Source organism: Mirounga angustirostris, unplaced genomic scaffold (assembly GCF_029215605.1).
Source record: "Mirounga angustirostris isolate CCGP_5_RB_7025 unplaced genomic scaffold, mMirAng1.0.hap1 SCAF_16, whole genome shotgun sequence".
Lineage (NCBI taxonomy): Eukaryota > Metazoa > Chordata > Mammalia > Carnivora > Phocidae > Mirounga > Mirounga angustirostris.
Window position 1 is genome coordinate 54,818,533 of NW_026991724.1, and position 17,144 is coordinate 54,835,676.

The window sequence follows — 17,144 nt, forward strand, 5'->3', positions numbered from 1 at the left end:
TTTCAAGTTAGAGGTTACTTCTAGGGATGAAGAGGAAGGAATGGAGTTGGGACTTGTAGTTGACATGTTAGTTGGAAGTCACACTGTCTTTCTTTCCAAAAGATAAGAGGAAAAAAGGAAAAACATCTAAAGCAAAACAAAAGCAAAGCAAAGCAAGTAAAATCACTTTACATGCCCAATGGAGAGCCAGTGAGATGCTGGAAGCATTCCTATGAAGCATGGGAAGGCGTAAATACCACCATTCTCATTCATCACTGGTCTTATCATGTCATTAGAGAGAAGAATCAAATAGCAGTGATCAATATGAAAGAAAAGAAATTAACAACATTGCACAGTATTACGGTACACCCAGAAAACTCAAGTAATTGAAATGGACAAGACTCAAAAATAAGAGTTAGTCATGATGAACATAGTAATGTACAAAACTGCTCAAGTCACTAAGTTGCACAACTTAAACTAATGTAACATTGTGTGTCAACTGTACTAAAAAAATTTAGTCAGTGGTTGAAACTGACATGAAAATGACACATGAAAAATGATAACATTCCTTTACATATATAAATACTATCTGTTGGTATTATTATTTTTGGTATAACTGACATATATTAGTTTCAGGTGTACAATGTAACAATTCAGTATCTGTATACATTATGAAATGGTCACTGTAATAAGTCTAGTTAACATTTGCCACCAGTTATAAAATTTCAAATATGCAATATGGTATTATTATAGTCACCATTCTGTACATTACATCCCTATGACTTATTTATTCTATAACTGGAAGTTTATGTCTTTTGACCCCTTTCACCCATTTCACCTACCCCCAAACCTCAGCCTCTAGTAACCACCAAACTGTTCACTGTATCTATGAACTCGGTTTTTTCGTTTTGTTTCATTTTTTAAGATACCCTATACATAAGTGAGATCATATAGTATTTGTCTTTCTCTGATTTATTTCACTTGGTATAATGCCCTCAAGGTCCATCCATGTTGGTGCAAATGGCAAGATTTCCTTCTTTCTTATGGCTGAATAATATTCCATTGTGTGTGTATAAACGACTGAGCCACCCAGGTGTCCCTCCAATATATGCATTTCTACTACATGTCTAAATTCCCCCCACTGATTGCTTTAGTTGAATTAAACAAAAGTTGAGATGTAGGATTATTAAAATGCAATTCAAAACATTTCCACTGTAATTTTTTCTGAATCATAGATTATTTAGACATGTATGGTATGCTTAACAAAAATGGGAGATTTTCTAGTTATCATTTTGATATTGCTTTATAAGTTTAATTCCACTGTAGCCAGAGAAAGTATTCTGTATGATTTCAATCCTTTGAAATTTGTTTAGACTGGCTTTATGGCCCACCATATGCTAATTTTTTTTCCATATGCTAAATTTTTATAATTGTTCTATGTGCATTTGAGAAAAATCATTGGGGGGAGTGTTTTACACTGTTAATTATGTTATTCTAATTGTTCAGGGGTTGGCAGTATAGTGGGTTGGTGAACTGTTTTTGTAAATAATGTTTTCCTGGAACACAGCCATACCCATTTGTTTATGTATTCTCTAGGCTACTTTCATCTCACAATGGCAGAGTTCAGCAGGTGCAGGACTATCTGGCCTGCAGAGCCTAAAATATTTACTCTCTTATTGCTCTTTACAGAAACTTTGCTGACCACTGTTAAACTATAGCCTTCTAGCTTTTCATCTCCTTGTTCTCTGTTACTGAGTGACGTATGCTAAGAACCTCCCGTTATGACTGGGCATTTGTCATTTCTCCTTGTATGTAGCATACCCCACAATTCAGGAATTCTACTAAGTATATCATGCATCAAAATGCATGTACAAAAATGTTCGTATCAGCATTCTTTATAACAGACACAAGCCAGTAACAACCAAAATGTGTATTAATAGTGGAATGCATAAATAAATTGGGGTTTAATCACACCAAAGAATACCATACAGCAATGAAAAAAAAAAATGAACTATTGCTAAATGCAACAAATTAGATGAATTTCACAACAAAATATTCTGCAAAAGAAACCAGATACAAAAGGACATGTACCCTATGATCCATTTGTATAAAGTTGGTTTTTTTTAAGATTTTATTTATTTGAGAAAGACAGAGAGCGAGCACAAGCAGGGGGAGCCGCAGAAGGAGAGGGAGAAGCAGGCAGGGAGCCCAACGATGCTGGGCTCAATCCCACGACCCTGAGATCATGACCTAAGCTGAAATCAAGACTTGGATGCTTAACTGACTGAAGCCACCCAGGCGCCCCTCCATCTGTATAAAGTTAACAGCCAGGCAAATTTGATGTTTTTAGGGTAATAATTACCTCTGGAGAGAAGGGAGGAGATTAGGATGAGATGGGGCTCCTAGGGTGCTATAATATCCTATTTTTTCATTTTTAGTGTTATACTTCAAAAATACTCTTAAAGTACAGATCAGTTTCACTTATAAATGTAGAAGCAAAAATTTTTAAATTTTATTATGAAAAGGTTCAAGCCAAAGAAGAAGAAACAGTATAATAAAACCCTATGTACAAAGAAAGAGGAGGGGCACCTGAGTGGCTCAGTCGGTTAAGCATCCAACTCTTGATTTTGGCTCAGGTCATGATCTCAGGGTCATGGGACTGAGCCCTGCATCAGGCTCCTTACTGGGTGTGGAGCCTGTTTGAGATTCTCTCTCCTTCTGTCCCTGCCCACGTGTGCAGAGGAGAGGAGAGGACAGGGGAGGACAGGGGAGGACAGGGGAGGGGAAGGGAGGGGAGGGGAGGGGAGGGGAGGGGAGGGGAGGGGAGAGGAGGGGAGAGGAGGGGAGAGGAGAGGAGAGGAGAGGAAAGAAAGAGAAGTATAATCAAACTCCTCATATCCATTATGTGCCTTCAATAATTATCAGCTCAAACTTAATTTTGTATTATCTACATCACCACTCATCTCTCTTCACCACAGGATTATTCTGAAGCAAATCCAAGACATCTTTTTATTTCTAGATGCAAAACTATTAAATAAAATATTAGCAAATGGAACCCAGCCACATATTTAAAGAACAAATCACTATGGACAAGTATGGTTTCTTCCAGGAATATAAGACACTGGGAAATCTAGTAATCTATAAATCAAATATTAAATAAAGAGAGAGAAAAAATATATAAATGAAAGTAATTTTAAAGTTATTTGAGGGGCTGCATTGTACAGCATGGTGATTACTGTTAAGACTGTATTATATAACTGAAACCTAAGAGATCTTAAATGTTTTCACCACATAAAAGAAATGGTAATTATGTGACATGATGCAGGTATTAGCTAACCTACGGTAGAAATTATTTTCAATATACAAGTGTATTATATCAACACATTGTACACGTTAAACTTACAGAATGTTGTATGTCAATTATATCTCAATAAAGCTGGGGGGAAAATCTTTGAGAATGAGGAATAAAAACTTGATAAACCATAGTTACCATTTATTCCGACTATACTAGGTGCCAGGCACTACACTTCGTACTTAAAGAATATTTGCTAATTTAATCTTCATAACTCTATGAAGTAGGAATTATGACAGCTTTTTTCACCAATAAAGAAACTCAGACATTAACCTACCCAAGTCAGAGGCAGAAGCAGGTTCTTCTTACTCCACAGTTCATACACTTGCCACCTGGCCAAAATTATTTGCAGATAACGAAAATACTCAACTAGAAAATATAAAAGAATCAATGCATAAGCTAGTGGCAGTAATATTAGTAGACTGAGAGGACAAAATAAATTTAAATTTTTGGTTTTTGCATTATATAAAATTAGAAGAAACAAAAAGTGGGGTCATACTGAAAAAACCCCCACCATTTATGATTACAACAGTATAAACTATTTAGGAATAAACACAAACAGATATGTCTAAAACACATGTGGAAAATCACCACCACAGCTGGTCAAGTTAACAAAACACTTGTGTTAAAGGAAACCCATCAAATGTTCCTGAAAGTGTGGTGTGGGACTTATACCCACATCAGTTTTACCCAAATTAAAGCACCTGCGCAACAGAACATAACTGCGATAGTTTAAAAAAAAGAAAGATGAAAACTTCCAAAGAGTAATAGGATATCAGATTCAAAATGTGTAAAATTATAGCAGTACCTACACAACTGATCCCAACATCAAAACTGGAATACACTAAAATTTAACAAGAGTTATTTTCTGGACTATTTAGGAGTTTGAGCATGTCATTACATGGGCCGGGGATAAAAACGAAAACATATTTTCTGCAAGAATATACAGTAAACAGGGCGCCTGGGTGGCTCAGTCGGTTAAACGACGGCCTTCAGCTCAGCTCATGATCCCGCAGTCCCGGGATCGAGTCCCGCATCGGGCTCCTTGCTCCGCAGGGAGTCTGCTTCTTCCTCTGACCCTACCCCCTCTTGTGCTCTCTCTCTCAAATAAATAAAAATAAATAAATAAATATTTTTAAAAAAGAATATACAGTAAACATGGGCGCAAGAGGCCAGAAACCCCATCTTTAAAAGGATGTGATAAGCATCAACAACGGAACTCCCCAAACGCTGTCCCCAACACCGACAACGCCGACACGACTCCTGCTTCCCCCAACCAGACGCCCCATACCGCTACTCTCCCCAGGTTCTCGTTCCAGCACGAAACCTCACAAGTCCCCCTCCACGGGGAACTCCCAAGTGATCCTTCAACACAACCCCTAGCGAGATGTCCCATTCGCTTCCCCCAACACCGACCCCCACGCGCTCCAGGACAGAACAAAAACAAACACACCGCAAACCCCAACGCGCTCTCCCTGGCCCCCAAACACTCCCAGGACCGACAATGACCTGGCGATAACGTCGATCTTCACCTCTGGAGACAAATCATCGCACCACTTCCCCAAGCACTTTGCTTCAGCGTCTACCGCCCCCCCGAGCCCCACCGCAGCGACTGCGAGGACGGCGGCCGACGAGGGCCAACGTGCGTTGTTCCAGAGACCCGGAATCTGGCGCGAGGCGCGGCCTCTGTGACGTCATATTGCAGCGCCGGCTCCCGGCTGGTCGCCAGGAGCAGCGGTTTCCCTCACTTCCTGCCCTGGGGCGAGCGTCCTCTCTCTTTGCGCCTTTCGCGGGAAGGCGCTAGACGGTGAGAAGCTATTGAAAACGCTTTATTTCGCTTTATTTCCAGGCCACTTTAGCCATTGGGCCCCGAATTTGTAACATTCACCAGGGGCGGTGCATATACAGCTTAGCGTGTCAGAAACTCAGTGAGGCCTGCGCAGATCTCTCCTCAGGACCGGCCGAGATGGTCTGGTTTAAAGCGCTTTCACTTAAAAGAACAGGGAGAAGCTAAGTGGGCGCGGCCCGCGTAGAAGTTCACCGGAAGGGAGTTCGAGCCGAGCCTGAGCAACAACAGTGGAGGGGAACGGGCTAGTATCCTGGGAATGCTGGCTGGAGGCGGCTTTGTGGAGAAAGCGGCATTGGCGGCCGGGCTAGGTTTTAGAGAACCGCTGAAAAAGGCATCGGTCAGAGAGTGGGCAAACAGAATCCTAAAGCTCTTGGTATGATTCCTGTGGGTGGAAACGGGGCACAAGGCTGATGGGGGTCAACAAGCGGCGGAGCTAATAGAGAAGCGTGGCTCTCCCGCGGTGGGAGGAGTCAAAGACGCGGCAGGCTTTTCTTTCCCTGAAGATGAAAAATACCTTGAATCAGGGCGCCTGGGTGGCTCAGTTGGTTAAGCAACTGCCTTCAGTTCGGGTCATGATCCTGGAGTCCCGGGATCGAGTCCCGCATCGGGCTTCCTGCTCAGCGGGGAGTCTGCTTCTCCCTCTGACCCTCCCCCCTCTCATGTGCTCTCTCTATCTCATTCTCTCTCAAATAAATAGATAAAATCTTTAAAAAAAAAATACGTTGAATCAAAAGCTCTGAGGGGCCCCTGGCTGGCTCGGTCACTTGACCTTGGTGTGGCTGGGGGATAAATTGCACTTAAAAATTTTTTTGAATCTTAAAAAACAAAAAAAACAAAACTCTGAGAAAAGGAAGCGGTTCTGTTCAGTATTGCAGCCCAACTGAGCTCCCAGTGCGGAACTCACTCCCCACGGTTACACAACAAGGCTTAGAGCGCCTTCCAGTTAAAGGGATTATTCATTCATTCATCCGGATGTTGATAAAATGCCTACTATGTGGCAGATACTGTTCTGCATGCTAGGGTAACAAAAGCTATAAATGCAGGCAAAAATACCCTTGGTGGAGCTTACTGGAATGCAGAATGTAAAATTGCTGGTTTGAATGTAAAGTTGCAAGAGTGTTTATGATTCCCACCTACAGTGTGACCTACAATGCCTGGCAGCCGGACGTAACCAAAGATAAGTAACCAAAGATGATGATTCTTAAGTCTTAAGATCTAATGGGATTTGCTTCGCTAGGTTTTGAAGTTTTTGAGGGACCCATACCCCTTTCTTCCTCCTAATTTCTCTCTCATGGAATGGGAATGTCTATCCTACCCCTGTCCAACCACTGTATTTTGCAAGTGAGTAACTTCTCTAATTTTACAGGTTCATAGCTGGAGAGAAATTTTGCCTCTGGGTAAATTCCACCTGAAGTCTTACCCATATATGATTTAGATGAGACTTGGACTATATAGACTTTAGAGTTGATGCTGGGATGAGCTAAGACTTTGAGGGTTGTTGGAATGGAATGTATTTTGCAGGCACAAAGGTCATGAATTTCGGGGGGGGATAGGAGTGGAATATTATGGACTGAATGTGTCCCCTCAGATTCACAAGTAGAACATCCTAACACTCAGCTATATTTGGAGGTGGGACCTCTAAGGAAGTAATTAAAGTTAAATGAGGTCCTAAGGGTGGGGCTCTGATCCCAGTGAGTTCAGTGTCCTTATTGGAAGAGACACCAGAGAGCTCTTTCTCTGTGTAGACAAACTGCGGAAATGCCTTGCGAGAACATGGTGAGAAGGCAGCTAGATGTCTGCAAGCCAGGAAGAGTCCTGACCAGAAACCAAATCAGCTGGAAACTTGATTGTGGACTTCTAGCCTCTGGAACTGTGAGAAAATGAATTTCTGTTTTTTCAAACACCCACTCTGTGGTATTTTGTTATCACAGCCAAAGCAGTCTAATACAGTGGTGAATTACATTGCTTAGAAAATTAGACAAAATTTTGGTGGCGCCTGGGTGGCTCAGTCGTTAAACGTCTGCCTTCAGCTCAGGTCATGGTCCCAGGGTCCTGGGATCGAGCCCCGCATCGGGCTCCCCGCTCCACGGGAGGCCTGCTTCTCCCTCTGCTGCTCCCCCTGCTTGTGTTCCCTCTCTCCTTGTCTCTCTCTCTGTCAAATAAATAAATAAAATCTTTAAAAAAAAAGAAAATTAGACAAAATTTAACTTTGCATTCTTTGGGTAAACCCAGCGTAGTCATGAAGTATTTATTTTTTATATATATTGCTTATATAAAGAGAATCCTGTGAAACATTTGTGGGATTATGGCGGAAGGAACAAAAATTTGGATCAGGCAAATTTAACAATATGGGCTGACCATGAATTGCTTCTGGCTTTAATGTTTGAGCTCAGTTAGAATGGCTCTACAGTTTGCTTGGTTGGTTGACTGAAACTGGACTCAAAGGTGGCCTACACTAAAGTTTAAAAGCCAGAAATTTCTTTATATTTTGTAAAGATTCCAAAAGTATATGGAGTTAGGAATGCTAATGTGTAATTATCATGTAAAGCCAGTTTACACATCCACTAAAAATATATCTCAGGAGCATCCAGAAGATAATTTCTTCAATGAAGCTGATTTGGCTACAGAAAATATGAAGTATATAAGATTCTGGTACTATACATGAAAAGGTATAATAACTTGAAGATACACTGCTAAGTGAATGATGCATGCTATAAACTCTAAAGGAACCACGTAAATAACAGAGTTACGCCTAATAAGCCAACAATGGAGATAATCATAGAACATAGTTACTCCAGGGGCGCCTGGGTGGCTCAGTTGGTTGAGCATCTGACTCTTGATTTTGGCTCAAATCATGATTTCAGGGTCCTGGGATCGAGCCCTGCGTTGGGCTCCCCACTCAGTGGGGAGTCTGTCTCCCTCTCCCTTGCCCCTCAGCCCCGAAATAAATAAATCTTAAAAACAAAACCTAGTTACTCCAAAAGAAGGTAGAAAATGCCAAAAAGGGGAGCAAAACCAGATGGGATCAATAACAAATTACACATTGTTAATTTTTTTTTTAAAGATTTTATTTATTTATTTGAGAGAGAGAATGAGAGACAGAGAGCCCGAGAGGGAAGAGGGCAGAGGGAGAAGCAGACCCCCTGCTGAGCAGGGAGCCCGATGTGAGACTCGATCCCGGGACTCCAGGATCATGACCTGAGCCGAAGGCAGTCGCTTAACCAACTGAGCCACCCAGGCGCCCCACATTGTTAATTTGAACCTAACCACATTAATTATGATCTAAATACCCCAGTAAAAAGAGATCATCAATCAGATAAAAAAGGTCCAGCTACATGCTGCCTACCAGAAACTCTATTTTATAAAGATTTTATTTATTTATTTGACAGAGCACAAGCAGGGGGAGCGGGAGGAAGAGGGAGGGGGAGAAGCAGGCTCCCCACTGAGCAAGGAGCCCAATGCGGGGCTCAGTCCCACAACCCTAAGATCATGACCTGAGCAGAAGTCAGATGCTTAACCGACTGAGCCATGCAGGCACCCCTAGAAACTCACTTTAAATATTAGGTTAAAAGTAAACCATGTTGGGGTGCCTGGCTGTCTCAGTTGGGGTTGTGAGTTCAAGCCCCACATTGGATGTAGATATTACTTAAATAAAAACTTAAGTAAGTCATATTAAATAGAGATATGAAAGCTATAAAAAGAAAGGCCCAATTCAAATTTCTAGAGATAAAAACTACAACTTCTGTGGTAAAACATACATTTGATGGGATTAATAGCAGATTAGATATTGTATAAGAAAAAATTAGTGAACTTAAAAGACACAGCAATAGAAACTATCCAAAATGAAAAACAGGTCAGGGTGGGTGGGGAGTCTAAAACCTAAGAACAGTATTTTAACCTATTTGTGTATGCAAAAGGAAAGATCAGTGAATTTTATAACAAGGCAAAGAAACTCAAGTACAAATTCAACTACAATGAGAACAAAAGCTTTTATTAAAAAGGGAAAAAAATGCTTAGAGAACCTGAACTTAAAAGAGAAAAGCCCTGAGTTCTTGGCCAGGGGGGTAAGAGGTACCATTGTGAGGAATGCCTAGTGGAAACTGCTAACTGCCTTCCACTCTCTGATCAAGATAGCAAATAAACAACAATATTCTGGGAGGGTTTATAAAATAGGAAGTAAAACATAAAAACCCAACACATTGTTATTAACATGTTAACCATTCCTCTATGATTTTGATCTAATGGAATACAGCTATAACTATTTATACAGTTACTATGTCCTTGTTTGCTCAATCTAGCATTTTTGTCAGTTTTAGTCACTTATGATTGGTTTCTTTCAACACTGGTCACATTTTCCTGCCCAATAAGTTTTGGTTGGATGACAAACATCCAACCAAACTTTGGTTGCGGAAGTGGGGAGAGGAGGGAAGATCAGGATATTTTTGCACTCCTATATTCTTAAAGCTTGTTTTGGGATACATTGAGGTTACTTGGAAACAGTTTGGTCCTCTCTGGCCCTGTTTAATTATTGAGTTAGTTAATTTTTTCCTGGCCCTGCTTTAAATCTTAGTTAAGACCAGATCGCTTACTGAATGAGATTCAGTCAATTAACAGTATTTATCAGGTGCCTACTCTGTATCACATATTTTTCTTTTTTCTTTTTTTTTTTAAAGATTTATTTATTTATTTATTTGAGAGAGAGCAAGCACATGAGACGGGGGAGGGTCAGAGGGAGAAGCAGACTCCCTGCCGAGCAGGGAGTCCGATGCGGGACTCGATCCAGGGACTCCAGGATCATGACCTGAGCCGAAGGCAGTCGCTTAACCAACTGAGCCACCCAGGCGCCCGTGTATCACATATTTTTCTAGACATCTCGTATATAGGGGTTAACAGAAGTTCCCTCCCTCAGGAAGCTTAGTCTAACTTTTACAGTGTATAACTTACATTCAAGACCTTATACTTGAGCATAAACATATAAAGTTGATACTGTAATATGCTTTGTATTGAAATTGATACAGTAGTGTTTATACATGACCCAAGGTCTTTATATTCCATATCAAAATCTTTAAGAAAACAATTGAGATGTTCTCTCCAAGTGATTCTAGTGGTATTTATGTCACTGATTTTTAAAAAATCACCTGTCTAAATGCCATTAAAATACCTCATCTACTGACAGGCCTCTACTTTAGTTTCTCTCTGAGACCTAACCTAAGGCCCTTTTTCAGATCACAGTTTTTCAGCAGGGGACATGGTCTGAACCTCTTCCTGTATCAGTTTTATGCCAGCCCCTATCATTACCCCTGACTACATTCAATTAAGTATACATATCAGTGTGCCTGGGTGACTCGGTTGAGCATCCAGCTTTTGATCTCAGGGTCCTGAGTTCAAGCCCCATGATGGCATGGAGCCTACTTAAAAGAAATATATTACACATACTAGATTCTGAAAATATTTTCCAAGCTGATTACAGGCCACTAGTATTCCAGTCCAGCACTAGATTCAGCCTACACCAGGTCCAGTTCAAAGTCTCTCTGGCTTCATAGAATATACCAGGCCAGGGTTGATTCTGTGAAGATCTACTTTTCTCTTCCTCATGTGTGTAGGACTCAGAGTCCCTCTGAGTTGAGAGAAAATGGGAATAGATGCCAGGAAGAATGTCAGGGTGATTCCATCAATGAGGCAATAGATGCCAGGAAGAATGTCAGGGTGATTCCATCAATGAGGCAAAAGGTAGGGTTAGACAGGATACTACCTCCAAGGGAAGAGTGCAACTGGATAGTTATCCTTGAGTTTAGAACTTCAGATTCCCAGCATTCTGAGAATAATAGTGAGAATAATAATTTTAATAATCCAGGAAGGAGAACTAGGATGGAAGTAGTCATCTTAATTTGTATTCAAATTGCCTACCTTGCTTTTTTATGTTTTCAAAAAAAATTACCAAGAGCTGTGTTGGAATATATTTTGTTATTTATTGTATAGGTTTAAATTACTAATTGTTCTTGGGCGTTTAGTTCATTTTGCAAATGTGGTTTCTCTACCTTTTCAAGTCTAAAAAATTTTAAAAATCACTTTTATGATGACATTGTATAATGCTTGGTCTTATTTTTAAATTCAAGGACATTAGCATTTTTGATGTATTCATTACTTTAATATATTCATTTCATTTTTGAAGGACTTCCATTGCCTGAAGTAATACTTAAATCTAGAGCCAAAGAAATGCAACAGCTAACCATCATATGATATTGGGTAGGAACTGAATATAATTTTAGAAAAAGAATCCACAAATGGGAAAAGTGAATATAATGTGGTAATGTTAACGAGTGAAGTAGGGCAGAGACTGTCTCCTCTAAATTATGGAATCATTAACATGGTAACTGGGGATGTGGTTCAAGGTATCCTGTCCGAAAATGCCCATCAGGTGTATCACGTGATGTACAAGTCAAGTTGGAAAAGGTACATAAAGCTCTCAAACATTCTCATTTTCACAAGCCTTCTTTGCTTCACAAGAACTTTAGTATTTTGTTAAAGGTATTCCACAATTAACGGATTAACAGCGTTTTCTCTGTGATTTCATCTGCTAATGGATGAGGCAGAAGGTACTACTGAAAACCCTGCCACATTCACTGCCTTCTAACAGTTTCTCCCCAGTATGAACTGACACATATTGAGGGTAAGGACTTTTCCACTGTCATACTTCTACTTACTATAAGCTCACTGATGATCTGTGGTGATCACTGATGACAGACAGGGTCTGTCTTCCAAAAAACAGCTTTCCTAGCCTCTGCACTCATAGGTTTTCTGTTTATATATAACCATATAATCAGCTAGACATTATTACTCAAGGCTTTTCCAAATTGAATGTACCAGTTTTTTCCTGTGTTTTTTGTGACATAAAATAAGGTGTAATTGGCCACTGAAGGCATGACCACATTCACTGCATTCATAAGGCTTCTTTCCTGTACATACTTTCCGTTATTTCCTGAGGGTGCACATCTGACAACTGGTTGTCCCACTATGACTGCATTCCTATCTGTGAGGAGCCCACTGATGTTTGATGAGGTCTGAGGGATCATAGAAGGCAGCTGCACAGTCACCATATTAACAGGGCTTTTCTCCTGCATGAATTCACTAGTATTTAATAAGCTGTGACCCTCTGTGGAAGAATATTCAACCTTCACTAAATTTACATGTTTCTCTCTTGTGTGTATTCTCTTATGTTTAACAAGGCATGACATGTAGGAGAAAGCTTTCCCACAGTCAGTGCATGCATAGGGTCTCTCTCCTGTATGAGTTCTTCGATGGACAGTGAGCATTGTCTTTGTAGTGAAGACTTTCCCACAGTCACTGCATTTATAGGGTTTCTCTCCTGTGTGAATTCTCTGATGTTTAATGAGTTCTGATTTCTGTGAACAAGATTTTCCACATTCAGTACATACAGGGAGTCTTTGCTATATGAAATCGCTGATGTGCTATGAGGCACGCCTTCTGGCTGAAGGCCTTACCACATTCAGTGCATCCATAGGGTTTCTCTCCAGTGTGAGTTCACTGATGTATAAAGAGATTGCCCTTCTGAATGAAACCTTTTCCACATTCACTGCGTATATAAAATTTCTCTCCTGTATGGGTTTTCTGATGTAGAATGCGTTGTGATTTTCTGGAGAAACCTTTTCCACATTCATTGCATTGATGGGGCCTTTCTCCTCTTTGTTTCTCTGATGTATAATGAGCTCTGCCTTCCTGCAGAAGGCTTTGCCACATTCAGTACATTCATAAGGTTTCTCTCCTGTATGAGTTCTCTGGTGTTCAGTTAGCTTGAACTTTCTGGAGAATGCCTTCCCACATACACTGCATCCATGCGGTTTATTTCCTGTATGAGTCTTCTGATGTTCAGTAAGCTGAAGTTTCCTGAGGAAGGTTTTCCCACACTCACAGCACTCATAGGGTTTCTCTCCTTTGGGAGTTTGCTGATGTTCAGTGAGCTTGAATTCCTTAGAAAAGGTTCTCCCACATACACTACATCCATGGGGTTTCTTTCCTGTATGAATTCTCTTATGTTCTGTGAGCTGAGACTTCTTGAGGAAGGCTTTCCCACATTCAGTATCTTTGACGGGCTCTCTCTGTTTTGTGTGTTTGATGATGTTTAATGAATTGTAACTTAGTGCTGATGGGTCTTCTACTTTCATGGAATTTAATTTCAGTATGAGTTTGCTTGTGATTAGCACAGAGAAAGGATCTCCCATCTCCACTATGCTCAGCAGGCTCTTTTATGTCACAGCTTCTACTTCGGTTGATTAAATCTAAGTGTGACTTCAAAGTTTTTCCGTGTAAATTAAGCCTATCATGATTTGGCCTGAAAGGAAAATGACTTTTGCTCTGATGAACAATATTTCCACATGTGTTCAGTTCATAACACTGTTCTATCCTCTTTGGCACTTCTGGGTTTTGTAAGTGCTGAGGCAGATGATCATCAACTTTCTGAATTTCTAGGAAAGAAGAGAACAGTGAATCCTGTCACCGTGATATAGAATAAAACTACTCCAAAAATACTGTTGGGAGGGGGGCGCTTGGGTGGCACAGTTGGTTGAGCATCCAACTCTTGATTTCAGCTCAGGTAGTGATGTCAGGGCAGTGAGTTCGAGCCCTATGTTGGGCTCCACGCTGAGTGTGGAGTTTGCTTAAGACCCTCTCTCCCTGGGGTGCCTGGGTGGCTCAGATGGTTAAGAGTCCGACTGTTGATTTTGGCTCAGGTCATGATCTCAGGGTTGTGAGATCAAGCCTCTCATCAGGCTCTGCGCTCAGTGGGGAGTCAGCTTCTCTCTCCTTCTCTCCCTCCTACCCCACCATGCATGCATGCTGTCTCTCTAAAATAAGTAAATCTTTAAAAAAAAGGAAAAGACTATCTCTCCTTCTACCCCACTCTCCCACTCTTGCTCTCTCATGTGCTGTCTCTCTAAGATAAATAAATCTTTAAAAAAAAAAATATTGTAGGATGGCTGGCTCTTCAGTGGAAAACCTATGATATCAACCTAAAAGAAATTCGAAGTATATCCTTATATATATTCCTTATCTCTTAAAAAAAAAAAAAAAACTTTTAGGGATGCCTGGGTGGCTTAGTTGGTTAAGCATCCAACTCTTGATTTTGGCTCAGGTCATGATCCCAGAGTTGTGAGACTGAGCTCCACATTGGGATCTGCTTTGAACATGGAGCCTGCTTAAGATTCTCTCTCTCCCTCTCTAAATAAATAATAAATAAATAAATAAATAAAAATAGTCTTAAAAAACTTTTACAATTGTAGTTAAATACACATAAGATAAAGTTTACCATTTTAACCATTTTTAAGCGTACAGTTCTGTGTCATTAAGTACATTCACATTGTGGTGCAGCCATCACCACTATTCATCTCTAGAATATTTTCATCTTCCCCAACTGAAAAACACTGTACTTGTTAAACACTAGCTTCTTATCTGTTGGAAATGTTTAACAGACACACTCTTGCCTCCAGCTCTGCACTTCCCATTCTTCACTTTTCATCCAGGAAACCTACTCATGTCACTCATCCTCTGCTCATAGGTATCTTCTATTATATAGACATTCCTAGTCATAAAAGGGCAGGCCCCAACCCCACCCACTGTTCCACTATGCCAATGGATTGGTATTCAGAGCCCTTTTCACCACTAGACACAGTTTCTATGTATTTTTGCCACATTTTAAATTGTGACAAAATACACATAACATAAAATTTATCATCTTAACCACTCCCTGAATTTACAGTTCAATGGTATTAAATATATTCATAATGTTATGCAACCATCATCACTATTTCCATAACTCTTCATCATATAAAACTCAAACTCTGCATATTTGTTTTTGTTACATTTATGCCTCTTCCTTTTTGAGAGTAGAGACTTAGGTCTTCGAAAGAAGTGAAATTTATGTCATGGATGGTAATATGGTCAACTGGGACTTAATGTCATCAGTCTACGGGGAGAAAAAGGAAAGCTTTAGGAATAAGAATCCAGGGGCGCCTGGGTGGCTCAGTCGTTAAGTGGCTGCCTTCGGCTCAGGTCATGATCCCAGGGTCCTGCGATCGAGTCCCACATCGGGCTCCCTGCTCAGCGGGGAACCTGCTTCTCCCTCTCCCACTCCCCCTTCTTGTGATCCCTCTCTCACTGTGTCTGTCTCTGTCAAATAAATAAAATCTTAAAAAAAAAAAAAGGAATAAGAATCCATCAACAAAATCTAACTTGAACTAATAAAGATTAGAATTAACAAATATACAGGGGCGCCTGGGTGGCTCAGTTGGTTAAGCGACTGCCTTCAGCTCAGGTCATGATCCTGGAGTCCCTGGATCGAGTCCCGCATCGGGCTCCCTGCTCAGCGAGGAGCCTGCTTCTCCCTCTAACCCTCTCCCCTCTCATGTACTCTCTCTCTCTCTCTCTCATTCTAGCTCTCTCAGATAAATAAATAAATCTTTAAAAAAAAAAAAGAATTAACAAATATACAAAGGAATTACAGTAAAGCAGACATGAGGCTTTAGGCTAGGAACTGAGAATGAGAAATTATATAAAGGTCTTTCCTCATTAAAGAAGAGGAATAGCAGACACCTTAAATGCCCCAGAGAGTAGAGAAGCCTCAAGGTAATCCCAGCATGGCCAGGATTTAAGATGTATAAAAGTAAAAGAGAATCTCAATTTTCAAAAAGATGATGGGGCACCTGGGTAGCGCAGTTGCCTGGGCATCCAGCGCTTGGCTTCAGCTCAGGTCTGATCTTGGGGTTGTGAGATCAAGCCCTGTGTTGGGCTCTGTGCTTAGTGCAGAGTCTGTTTGGGTTTCTCTCTCTCCCCTCTGCCCCTCCCCTGGCTCACTCGTGCTCTCACTCTCTCTGGAATAAATAAATCTTAAAAAAAAAAAAAAAAAAAGATGAAGCTGCAAACTAATATGTCAATTATACCTCAACAAAACTGAACAAATAATTTAAAAAAATAAAAAAGATGATGGAAAGGGATTTTCTTAGAGGGAAGATCATTCCCCATTCTAAGTGTGAACTCTGAGGGAGTTGCCTTGAAAACAGGTAAGCTACAGTTGACCATTGAACAACACAGGTTGGGGTGTCAACCCTCTGGGCAGTCTAAAATGTAACTTTGACTCCCCCAAAACATAACTAGTAATAGCCTACTATTGACCAGAAGCCTTACCAATAAGTCAATTAGCACATATTTTGTATGTTATATGTAATATATACGGTATTTTAACAATAAGCAGAGGAAACAAAGTGTTATTAAGAAAATCATAAAGAAGAGGGGCGCCTGGGTGGCTCAGTAGGTTAAGCTTAAGCATCTGCCTTCAGCTCAGGTCATGATCCTAGGGTCCTGGGATCGAGCCCCAAATCAGGCTCTCTGCTCAGCAGGGAGTCTGCTTCTCCCTCTGCCCCCACCCCCTGCTCATGCTTGTGCTCTCTCTGAAATAAATAAAATCTTAAAAATTATATTTAAAAAATCATAAAGAGACAATATAGTACTGTATGAAAAAAATCCATGCAGTTCAAACTCATGTTGTTCGAGGGTCAACTGTAGATAGATTATACAGTGTTAAAGGAGATAACTTGGGAATCTCCACAGAGAACAAGAACTTAACACTTTTGAATAAAGTAAGATTTTAAGGCCTTTGAGATAGAGCAGAAAATAAAAAGAGAACCTTTAAAGAAGCTGAGAGTGGGGAAAGAGAAAAAGAAGCAGGTACATGTATATTAACAAACCAGGTTACCATGGGGGCAAGGCATCCTAGGTGGGGTTGGATGTTTAAAGCGAAATAAATATTTTCCAATGGGGCAGGAGGGTGTATTAGAAGACAGCAATGAATTCAAAGTTTCCTCTTAGCAGAGAGACATGGAAGGAGGAATTTCATAGGAAGAGAGGTGAAGGGAACTCTGACAAGTGATGAAGAATGGGAAGATGTGGAAATCT

General features: G+C 40.6%; 2 protein-coding genes and 1 long non-coding RNA gene across 5 annotated transcripts in view; 1 reads left to right on the forward strand and 2 right to left on the reverse strand.

Moving 5' to 3' along the window:
* Positions 1-4,990, reverse strand: part of ZNF577 (zinc finger protein 577) — a 38,577-nt gene extending 33,587 nt beyond the window's left edge. Inside the window, exons 1-2 of one of the 3 annotated variants that reach the window (XM_064581702.1) lie at positions 4,841-4,990; positions 3,609-3,700 (exon numbers count right to left, since the gene is read on the reverse strand). The gene's annotated coding sequence lies outside the window, so the exon portion shown is untranslated. The remainder of the gene's footprint in view (positions 1-3,608; positions 3,701-4,840) is intronic. The other 2 variants (XM_064581703.1, XM_045892069.3) reach the window with 2 other exon arrangements.
* Positions 4,991-5,037: 47 nt separating this feature from the next.
* Positions 5,038-7,140, forward strand: LOC135362885 (uncharacterized). The gene is made up of 2 exons (XR_010408281.1): positions 5,038-5,138; positions 6,926-7,140. It is a non-coding gene; the product is annotated as an uncharacterized LOC135362885 (long non-coding RNA).
* A 4,864-nt stretch (positions 7,141-12,004) lies between these two features.
* Positions 12,005-13,420, reverse strand: LOC123855095 (zinc finger protein 350). Its single transcript, XM_064580607.1, is given in 3 exon segments — positions 12,005-12,617; positions 12,619-12,927; positions 13,038-13,420. Coding segments are annotated over 3 exon segments (1,305 nt in total).
* Between the last annotated feature and the right edge of the window lie 3,724 nt (positions 13,421-17,144).